The sequence below is a fragment of the Mytilus edulis genome, chromosome 6 (genome assembly GCF_963676685.1).
Source record: "Mytilus edulis chromosome 6, xbMytEdul2.2, whole genome shotgun sequence".
Lineage (NCBI taxonomy): Eukaryota > Metazoa > Mollusca > Bivalvia > Mytilida > Mytilidae > Mytilus > Mytilus edulis.
Window position 1 is genome coordinate 84,168,788 of NC_092349.1, and position 11,446 is coordinate 84,180,233.

Here is an 11,446-nt window from a genome sequence, read left to right on the forward strand (position 1 = left end):
TATAATTTCAAAAAGGACCTACAAAATAATCAATTAAGTAGTTATACAAATGTACTTTTTTGCTGTGAATTCATCGATTTTTTGCCCATTTTCCAAGAAAAATACCAAAATAGCATTTGTTTTTTAAAGGTTTACAGCAACGAAATTAAAGATATCAATTCTTTAAATCCAATTCAATTATTTTCCCTCTCTAATAAAAAAAAGTACTTCCTTCATATATTGTTTTACTTTTGTCATTGTGTTTTGATAACATGAACGTTTGGTACGATATATCACTAAATTAAGTTTTGTCCAGTTAATCTGAAACCAAAAACAGCATATCGATTATGCTATATTGAAAAGATGAACTGAAATTAGCAGTATCCTATAACTCTATTTACTGCAATAGAGATGATGATCTCTTAATAAATAATTCCAAATTTGGTGACTAAGTTGAACGCATCAATCCCACCGAACTTGAGATACAGGATACAACAGATACAGTCAAGTCTGCCTCACATCTTGACTTACATCTAGAAATTGACAATGAGGGTCGGTTGAAAAACAAAACTTTACGAAAAAGTTATGATTTCATTCAATTTCTATGTACATTTGTAGAAACAATCCAGAAGCGCATGCATACGGTGTGTGCATCTCCTATTTGATACGATATTCCAGGACTTATATTTATTATATATCAAAATTTTTTTGATAGAGGATTGCTGCTCATAATGAATCTATTGAACTAAAAGTTCCAAGTTGTGAAATCATCACTCCGTTATTTTTACCGACGTCATCACGATTTGGATGAACGTTATGGATTGTATGTGACCTACTAAATTAGATTTATAACCGGGTGTGTACTAACATGAGCACCATGACGGATGCCACAAGTGGAGCATGGTCTGCTCATCCTTCCGGAGCAACTAATATTACCCCCAGTGTTTTGTGGGGTTTATGTTGATAAGTTTGTCTTTCTATGTTGTATATTGAGTACCATTGTTTGTCTGTTGGTCATTTCCTTTTTAAGATATGGCGTTAGTTTTTTTTTCGAATTATGACTTTGAATGTCTCTCCTATATATTTCGCTTTTCTTTAAATGAAAAAAAAAGCAAACAAACCATACTGTTTTCAAAACATATAATCATAGACTGTTTGAAAATTTTCAGATAAATATAGCCTGAATTGTTAGTGTTTCTATATTGACATGAAAGACAATAACGCATTTTCCAGCTCCTGGATATAAAAAGCTATATATAAAATATTTAGTATATGTATAATTAGAATTGTGATATAAACACTCTTTTTTAAGCAGTGATAATTATTTAGCTCGTTTTTTTTTTTTGTTTTTTTTTTAAATAACTCAGAATTCTGTATCCCTTGTAAATTAAATTACGATCAATAAAAAATGCACTACTTATTTTAGAAATCTTTTTGGTAAACCATTGTAGTCCGATATTTAAGTATTGTTTTATAGCAAAGCCCTAGTCATTATTAGCTATGCAAATCCCTTACATGACATCATATGCAACAAGTCTAACGAAGAAACCAATAGCTAAATTTAGTAAAAAAAAAAAACAATAAACGAAAGACGTATATTTTCCATGGACAACAACTGAATCACAGGCTTCTGACTTGGGATAGGCACATACAGAACATAGCGGCGTAAAACTTGTTTTAAGCGCGTAATACTCATTTAACATTGGATGATGATGTAAAACACAACATATGCACAAGTCTAAAGAAGACCTATCACATCAGGTCGAGGCTAAACTACACATCTATCATAATGACGAAAGACAAAACTACCGGTCTAGTTTTAAGACTACTTGCAGTGGCCGAAAGTTAGCTCAACGTCAATGAAAACTAATAAACAAATCCTGTTTTCCTAGCCTAAACTAATTCATTCTAAGACGTCACAAGACGTCTCGGGGAAAGATCACATTGTGCAAAAGGGGGACGAAAGATACCAGAGGGACAGTCAAACTCATAAATCGAAAATAAACTGACAACGCCATGGCTAAAAACGAAAAGGAAAAACAGATAAACAATAGTACACATGACACAACATAGAAAACTAAAGAATAAACAACACGAACTCAAATGTGCAAATTGCAATGCACAAATAAAACTACACATTATCGACAAGATGTTATTCTTTATCAATACAAATAAACGTATAATATAAACTGACCAACTTTTAAAACGCAACACTAGATTATTCTGTTTTATTCTTGTTTTCAAATCGGCATTTTGTTTGGAAAAGAAATGTTTAAACATAAATTTTATACATTTCTTAAAGGTCTGAAAAAAGTTTGTGCTCCAAAAGTTGAACTGATGACGTCATTTTTTAAAGTTCAAATTATGTGGTGTGCACTAAAACTGTCGTTTTCAAAAAAACTACATGCACAATTATGTTGAAGAAAGCCGTATTAAAATTCTAGACGTTATTGGATTTCATTATCGTTGATTTCTCGTGTATTGACGTTTGTCCTATATCTCAGTTTGAGTATACGAAGGCCAACGAGTCCTCATTCTACATATTTCTGGACTAAGAAAGGAAACAGAATGGTACATATTTAGATTGTACATTATTTTTTTTATTATCAAACAGATGTTGAATGATAAAAGCATTCTTGCAAATAATATGCAATTATAAAGCATTTATACGCGGAAGTAGCATGTCATTGGTTATGTTTTTACAATTAAATATTAATATAGTATTCAAAAATTTACTTTATCTATTCAAATAGAACTAATCTTATATTGTATGTGAAGGCATCTGTAAAACAAACGTAATGCAGTATAAAACACACATCTTAGCATTCCCATTGTATATTTGATACAAGAAGCTGTCTATATACATATCTAAGGATGGGTTGTATGATTGGTGTTGTATTTGTTTTTGTAACATTATTAGCATGGCTTCCACAAGATATTTCTGCGTGTTCCTGCTTCCCTACTCATCCACAAACCGTGTTCTGTCAAAATTCTTTTGGTAAGTATTCACTTAGAATTGTTTGGATTTGACACTAGACAACATATAGAATGAATGTAACTGAAAAAAAATAGTTTCATTCGCATTCCAAACTGTAAATTTATCTCATAATTACACCTTATGTAAGAATCCGGGGTTTTAATTGGTTAATAGCCAGTGTATTTTTCACCAATTTACTGTTATCAAATGAATATCGTTCATTTTTAACGCCGCCAGGGTATTTGCTAAAAGGATATGCCTTTTTTACCATCTCTGCCGTGGTATTTGCCAAAAAATACTCTATCCGACTGGACGCTTGTAACGTCACGATCACTAATGCGTTTTAGTACATTAACATTTGGTGTAATTAAACAGATATATCATGTTATTGAGGGGTATTTGCCTTACGGCTCGTGAAATTTAACATTCTCTCGACTGGTATTTTTCGCAAATACCCCTCCTTAACATGATATATCTGTTCAATAATATGGTAGTGCGTCTAAAAAAAACCACCAATCATCATCACATTCAAAATTGTGAAGATGTTTAGAGGTAAAAACTGGTTGTGTTTTTAAGTTTTTGAATTGTTGCACTGCTATCGCTGTTAGCTCTACGATATGTACTTTTCTCATTGTTGAAGGCTGTACACATTCACGTCCTGTGGACAATGGAGGATAGTAAACTGTTATGTCAATGTCATACTACATATTTATTTTTATAATTGGTCGCTGTATAATCTTCAGCCATAAGCGAACCCTAACCGTTTACTATAGTGACACCTTTTATGTTACAAAATATCAACGATTATCATTATGAGAAGTAGCAAAAAACGGCAGTCACAGACTCCTGAATTGATACAAGCACATAAAAGAATATGGCGGAGTGAACATGCATGTGAGGGTTAAATCCCCTCACCTAAGTCAGTTGTGTAACTATTAAAAAAAACTCTGCATGACTTGGCACTGGTACTAAGCTTAAAATCAACTACACGTAACAAAACAAAAATAACACCAAAAAATTAACCGTTTTTTTTTACATCCGCGCTGATATAATGTATGCCGTCAAAAATTCTTTTCATCGGTACCTTAACTTCAAAATAGATTTCAAACAGCAATGGTATACACAACACATGTTATCAAGATCTTGTGCAATGGCAAGAACAATCTGTAAAGAATTTCATGGCAGAAAAAAAGAAATTTCAGTCGTGATACAGACTATGAATAAGCGAACTGACTGATTTTCACCCTTATTCGCAGTTTTTCCTTTAAAAATCGAAAATTAAGTTTACTGTCCAACAGTAGAATACCACCATTTTTTTTTCAATACCATCAAGTGAAAAACAAAGTAAAACTGTCTAATACTGAATCTCTATCATTTAAATTGAAGCTGTGGCTATTTATTACAGCTAGATATATTAAATAAGCCAAATAGTGTTGAAGGCTGTATATGTTGACCATAGATAATATTATGTCATTTTGACGTAATCATATTATCACAATAACGTTTACTTCACATCAATTTTGTTTTTATTGCACACAAGTTTACCCATTTATCGTTTACTTTGGATTCTGTTTAATAGCCTTAGTTGGAGTGATTTTGACAAAGATACCAACAGGTCAACAAAATATTAAATACACAGCGCGAGTCGTAAACAGAATAAAAGTAAGTATCTAGCTATAAGTGGTTATCTTTTGTTATCTTAACATATCAGAGACTTTCAAAAATAAAAAAATACATCTCTAAAAAGATAAGTAATCCAAGAAAATAAACATCATTTACATATAAAATGATTAAATTAATACATTATGACGTCACTCAAACGTTAAATTCGACTATCGTAAAAGCGAACGATATCAATACTATGATCAATTCCTTACTTTATGCAATTGTTAATTTTCTTTGACGACACCACAATATAGTTATACCAAATAAGTACATGTACTAGTAATTACATGCAAACAATTTTGATAAAGACGAAGCTTTTGAATATTTAGGGAGCAACAATTTGACTTCAAGGGGAGGGGGTACAAATTTATTTAGTTTTTCAACGCGATCAATCAGATTTTTTTTTTTAATTTAACACTATAAGCATGATAAGGTATGTCATCTGGCTTTACAAGAATATTGTTTTCAACTGTTTCGGGATCAGTATGCAAGGGAACTTCAAGGTTAAAATATGTCGGTTGAACCGAAGACAGTCATGAATAGAAAATGTTCGTTCTTCCTGTGATTTTTCGTACGTGTGGATAGTTAACCCCCAATTGAAATAAACAAGTGCATGTGTTACAAAATGAGCCTTTTCCTCGCGTTGATATTATAGCACTTATGATAGTAATAAGGCACAATAACCAGTTACTTATCCCGAAAAAATATATGACTAGGTCAAATCTGCGGTTATATGTTATAAATAAAGTGTATTTAATATCTAAAAACTCTTTAACCTTCTTTTTGTTTTGACAGGATTTTGTATGTTTCTATAGTTTCATTATCCACTAGAGACCATGTGATCGACGTATATTTATATCGTTTGGAAGGACAAGCTCACTTATTTAGTACATTATTAGTTCAACATTTTGCAATAAGCATGAAGAAAAGTTCCTATTTCTTTATATTTAATTTGCAATATCAAATTTTTCAATGTGTGCGACATCTTTTTCTGTGCGTTAAAATAACGACATTTGCCTCCGTTAAAGGCAGTAGCGACCGTATAACCTTGCCTTTATATTTAATTTTATAGTAAGTGTACTATTGACCTTATGTTTTAGGGAAATGTCGGTTCTGTTGGCTCCACATTTGAATTTAACACACCCTCAACCGGAGCAGCATGTGGAGTGTCATATACTATCGGAAAAATGGAGTTTCTTATGGGTAAATGTCTTAAAAAAATTCGCAGTTTCTCAAATTGCATAAAGTGCAAAGATAAATATGTCTTTTACTTGCAAATGTTTAGCTGTAAATAACAATGTCTGTCATATCAATAATTAGAAAAGTGAGTTTAGGAGACATTTTAAGTTTGGTTTAGCGCCATAAATTCGAATTAAAATCCGCCTAAAAAATACAAAATATGTTATTATTAAAGATTTAGTTAGATTTTATAATACTTCTGCTAGTGAATATATTATCAGAATGACATGATACTGCCTTTATCAGACTTTTATACAAATTCAACTATTGTGTATCAATAAACGCGTAAATATATTAAATATAATAAAATATTGGAATTTCTCGTTAATGAAAAGGACTAAATAAAGGTACTAAATAAATGTATTCCAAAACGGATTTCAGACGAAATTGTACGGGAATATTATGATAAGATAATATTCATCAGCATGACCTGCCTGTAATTGAGACCCGTCATACTGTTATATTATTGTAGGAAACAGGACTAAGACTTGAATGTAAGCCTTAAAACAAAACAATTAAGTATACAATGGAAACATTAAGCTATAAATTGGAGGTTGCTATACCTCAACGGTAACTTTACCTTTCTACCAAGTTCTATGATTGTAGATAATTTATCCTCTTTTTTTAAAAAAAACCTTATCTAAATTTTGACATAGATTTAGTTTTACTTTTAAAAGAGTCTTATAGAATGACTAGTTGGGTTTTGTTTTTGATTTTTGTTTGTGTTAATTTGCTTGTTTATGCTGCATTAAAAAAACTCAAGATATCGCAAATTCAACAAATATGACTGCTATGATGATACGTTTTGAGTTTCTTTGATACATAAAACGCGGCTCTGTACTAATACATCCTGGCATTGTGTAATTGTGCTATTGCAATAAAATGTATTCTTGTCTTTTGCTAGTGTGTTTTGTCTATATGCCTTTTTGTGTTTCTTTGATACATTTGCCGTGGCTCTGTGCTTATAAATACATTCCGTCGTAGTGTTATTGTGCTATGGTCATACATGTCAACCTCTGACAATGGAAAATCATGTCATGACATGACATGACATGTCAAAAAGCGTGTGAAAACGCGTGACATAGATGCGGACTTTTTTATAAGAATGTGGTAATGTTCATAATTTCACATACAAATTTGTTAAAATACAAAAAACAATATATATACTACTGTGAACTTTTATTGTATTAAACAGTGGTCTGTTATGTTGTTTTTAAAGCACCACCACTAGGCACATATTCAAAACAACTGCCAGTTTCAAGTTTAGTTACATTTATTTGATAACAGCATACAACAATGTACAATATAAATGTAACATAGTCAAGTTCTGATCAGAATTCAATGTCAATATTTCTTTATAATTGAAAATGCTCTCCCACAGAAGGAATTGATATTTGACAGAATGTCATAATGTTGTTTTTTTGGCATTGTAAAATGTCATCCATTATCTCTGCCTTTGCTCCCATTGCTATTGCCTGGTCAAAACTTGGTAGTTCATCAGAAGATAGCTGGTACTATGAGAGCTGATCCAACAGTTCTGTGATATTTTCATCTGTAGAATCTGTTGGCTATATTTGAAACTGAAATTAAAAAGAAAAAATGTTTTATAAATTTGATTTCGATTAAATAAACATGTTAAATGGTTATTCAAATAGCTACATTGTATTTCTCCTCTCACATGTATTGTTTTTGATCATTGCAACAAAGAATGCACAATACGTTACTTGTCACTCGATCATTAAAACTGAACTCCAAAATATAATTTATAAACATTGAATCTTGGTACGTACACATCGTTTTGAATTAACAATCGGCGCTTTAGACGACGGTACAGGCCTGAAAGAGACCTCTTTCTGTGCACATTTTCCCTATAAAGTGAATTTGAAAGAAAGTAACAAAATCGTTAAAACTAATCACAAACTACTTACCTTTTACTGTTGGTTCATATAGAAAAATAAACAATATGTCAGCCAAATAATTACTTCGAAATTTTCGGTATTTATCGCCGATTAAGGAAAAAACCCGAGAATAGCGATATCACTAACGACCGCAAAGTGAAAAGAACGAAAATGCGTGTAATTGCGTGTAAAGTGTCGAAAAGCGTGTACACGCCATGTGACAAAATCCTCGCGTGTAAACCGTTGAAAAAGCGTGTATTACACGCGAATATCATGTCACTTGACATGTATGGCTATGGTACATTTTTGAATATTGTCTTTAATTTTTGCTTACGTGTTTTGTCTATATGCCGTTTTAGCTTCTTTGTTGCTTCTTTGTTCGTTTTTATAGGGACTAATGTTAAAACACAATTGTTGACTGTTGCACCCCTATGGTTTTGAAATTTTACCTATTTTTTCTGTTTGTTCTGTTCACACATCGTTGTCGTTATAATGGAATTTGATGCCAGTCATAGAAGTGAGAAGTTAAGATAGCTATAAAACCAACTTTAATCCTCAATTTTCTACATAAGAAGGAACATGACAGTTGTTATCCATTCGTTTGGTGTGTTTGAGCTTTTGATTTTGCCATTTATGACCTTTCCTTCTTGAAATTTCCTCGCAATTCATTATTTTTGTGATTTTACCTTTTACAATCGTTTTTTCACACACTTACTTTTATATTTTATTGAATTCAATTTAACAAACATCTGCATTACAAGAAATCATCCAAATTAACTTTCAATAGACAAATTATTAGATTAAAATTATTGATGGTTGCTTAAAATCCAGTGGAAAATAGTTCATGCATGTTCAGGACGAAAACACTATATTGGATAGTGATGCACAATTTTCTTAGTAATGGTTTACATAGCTGTGAACTTGTACTTCTTAAACGGCCAGTCGGACACCACAATTTTCAATTGTTTGTACTGCCTGTCGGGCGACAACATAAGTGATTATATATATATTCCAAAGTCATCCTCGGGAATCAAACATTGTAGTACATAGAAGATTAATCGTTACGTACATAGATCTGTTCTCAGACACATGGAACTGTTATAAAGGGACAGCTTATAATGTAATTCAAACTTGTACGCAGTACAGTCAGAGTCAGATGAATATTATTTGACGAGTAAACAGTGTGGAAGCTGGAAAGAGACAGCTCGCTTAATTGAACGATTCGATACGGATAAATTATTTCTTTGATTTTTGTTATTTTCAGGGAGCTCGAGAGGTGAAAACACAACCAGAATTTGCAACACGCTTATTCCTAGGACATTTGAAAACTGGGTGTATCTCCTGACAAGGGGAAGAAACTCTTACATTAGAAATTGTAGATGCAAGGTATGCAAATGTGTGACTATTAAAAGTTTACTGAGTAGGGGTATATAAATTGTGCATGGCAAATATTATTTAGTGTATATATTTTTGAAATTGGCAAACGTTAACTAAATTCATATGTATGACTGCTTTAACAAATGAGGGCAATTCTAATACATTGTTTTATGATAAGTTCGTATCAATGTCAAAAATATTTATTAGCCAATTACAAATATGCAGTACATTCTCTAACAATAAATATCTATCAGTGCATGACCTATTTCAGCTAAAATGAAAGAAAGTGTTACAAATATATTAAATCTCATATATTATGATCATATTATATACTAATTTGAATTCATTAGTAATAATAATAACAAAACTGCAACTAGATTAAATCACCCACATTTAAATGTAATTGCCACCCCGACTTTGTTCAAGAGATTGATCAATAAAATGTGTAAAGTTTATATATATAAATTTGACATGCATCATTATAATGTTTTGCTTCAATTAGATAAACCGGGTGTGTTTTCATACTGGATGAAGACATGCACCTCTAGAAAATGTATCCCGGTGACATATAAGCAAATGCGACGGTGAGCATGGGCATCGGCTTAATTGAATCAATGTAACTTACTCTATGACTTATTTGATTAAATCATCTTTCTGTAGGTTCTTGAAGAGGGTGATGCATCGACGCCAAGGAGTTGTAAACTGTCAAACAGTTCGAAAGAGTGTTACCGTAAGACCGCCATATGCAGAAGAGCACAAGGCGGCACGTGTGAATGGAAGAATGATGAACAATGTTCATAGCTGTACAATACATGTGTATAGTCAGTCTTTTTGTTTATTTTGAGTTTGGTTTTTTTAATAAAAATTTATGAATGACGAAAGATTCTATCGTTATTCTCAATAAACCATATAATTTACATAGGTATAGAAAAGATACACATGATAGATATATAGTTGTTAGTCGACGAAATTTGACCTGCACATTAAATGTCGATTTCAATACACTTTACGCGTGTTTATAACACTCTGAGTAATTTTTCTCTTTTGAATTCTTGTACATTTTGTAATCCTGGAACCTTTTGCAGAAGAGAAGTGAAAAACGAACTGACAATGCCATTACAAAAATGATAAACACCTGAAAAACAAACAACAGCATACAAAACACAAAATAGAAAATTAAAGATTGAGCAATACGAAAAGTGCTCCTACAGGGTAAGCATTGGCAGATCCATGGGGTGTCCAGGGGTTTGAACCCCCCTTTTTAATAACGATCATTGAATTTGAATGGGGACATATTGTTGGACCCCCCCCCCTTTTATCCTGGGTTGGGAACCCCCTTTTTAAAATAGCTCGATCCGTCCCTTGTAAGCATGTCCTACTTACCATGTGGCACCCATATAGCTTACTATCTGGAATTTGATTTGCTTATTAAAGAAGGTAGTATGGTGACATTCAGTTTTGTTTTTCGCCCTTTGGACTTTTGTGAAAGTTTGTCTCTTATTGGTAATTAAACCACACCATCTTGTTGTTATATTCACGTGATACAATCAAGACCAAATTCAGAAGCAGACAATACAAATCAAAATATATCTGGAACCTTGTGGTGTATAAATGTCAGTATAATAAAACCCACTTAAAGGAAGGCGAAAGATAACAAACGGATATTCAAACTCATTAGTCGAAAATAAACTGGCATTGTCATAGCTTAAAAATAAAATACAAACAGACAATTACAGTACACAAAACATAGCATAGACAACTTTAGACTAAGAAACACGAACCCAATCAAAACTTGGTTATCTATTACGAATCATGCTAATAACTACTGAGAACGGAACAAGTTATCCGTTGTTATTCTAAACAGAAAATTTAGTTTTCTAACGATGAACGAGACATAAAAACTGTCGCTTTAAAAAAATCAATTCAAACGTTTTTATTTTGAACAAATTAACTGTATGGGTTTTAAAACTGAAACACTTATTTAAAAACTGTTCATAAGGATGTCCTGTGAATACTGTGACAAAGTCTGTGCTAATTATTTTACAAAATAATAGAAATTGATCTTTTGTGAAAACGTTAATGACAGGGCTGTAAATTATCTGGCCTTTAAGGGAAGGCAGTTGAATGTCAATCCATTTTGGACCAATTTTATGCACAAAATGATCTTTTCGTGCATTTTCCCCTGTATGCAATTTACCTCCCCAGAACACACAACTTGTTACATTTCGATAAATAAGCGACTGGACTATTTATTGAAAACAGTTATTAACCAGAGCTAGATTATGCGAGTCGGTTTGTCTTTCATATGTAG

General features: G+C 32.1%; 1 protein-coding gene and 1 long non-coding RNA gene across 2 annotated transcripts; one reads left to right on the forward strand and one right to left on the reverse strand.

Annotated features, from left to right (window-relative positions):
- Nucleotides 1-2,822: 2,822 nt before the first annotated feature.
- On the forward strand, nucleotides 2,823-10,016 carry LOC139528695 (metalloproteinase inhibitor 2-like). The gene is made up of 5 exons (XM_071324820.1): nucleotides 2,823-2,977; nucleotides 4,536-4,618; nucleotides 5,722-5,824; nucleotides 9,023-9,144; nucleotides 9,796-10,016. Exons 1-5 carry the CDS (start codon nucleotides 2,854-2,856, stop codon nucleotides 9,934-9,936), a joined length of 573 nt encoding a protein of 190 aa, XP_071180921.1. The 5' UTR covers nucleotides 2,823-2,853; the 3' UTR covers nucleotides 9,937-10,016.
- Nucleotides 7,116-7,861, reverse strand: LOC139526844 (uncharacterized). Its single transcript, XR_011665198.1, has 2 exons — nucleotides 7,789-7,861; nucleotides 7,116-7,440 (listed from the first exon to the last, which is right to left on the reverse strand). It is a non-coding gene; the product is annotated as an uncharacterized lncRNA (long non-coding RNA).
- Nucleotides 10,017-11,446: the final 1,430 nt, after the last annotated feature.

Bases quoted from the DNA above. Each gene is read 5' to 3' on its own strand.
- LOC139528695 (XM_071324820.1), top strand. From the start codon at position 2,854: ATGGGTTGTATGATTGGTGTTGTATTTGTTTTTGTAACATTATTAGCA. The intron at 2,978-4,535 runs GTAAGTATTCAC...TCTGTTTAATAG, and splicing joins GTTCTGTCAAAATTCTTTTG to CCTTAGTTGGAGTGATTTTG. The intron at 4,619-5,721 runs GTAAGTATCTAG...CTTATGTTTTAG, and splicing joins GAGTCGTAAACAGAATAAAA to GGAAATGTCGGTTCTGTTGG.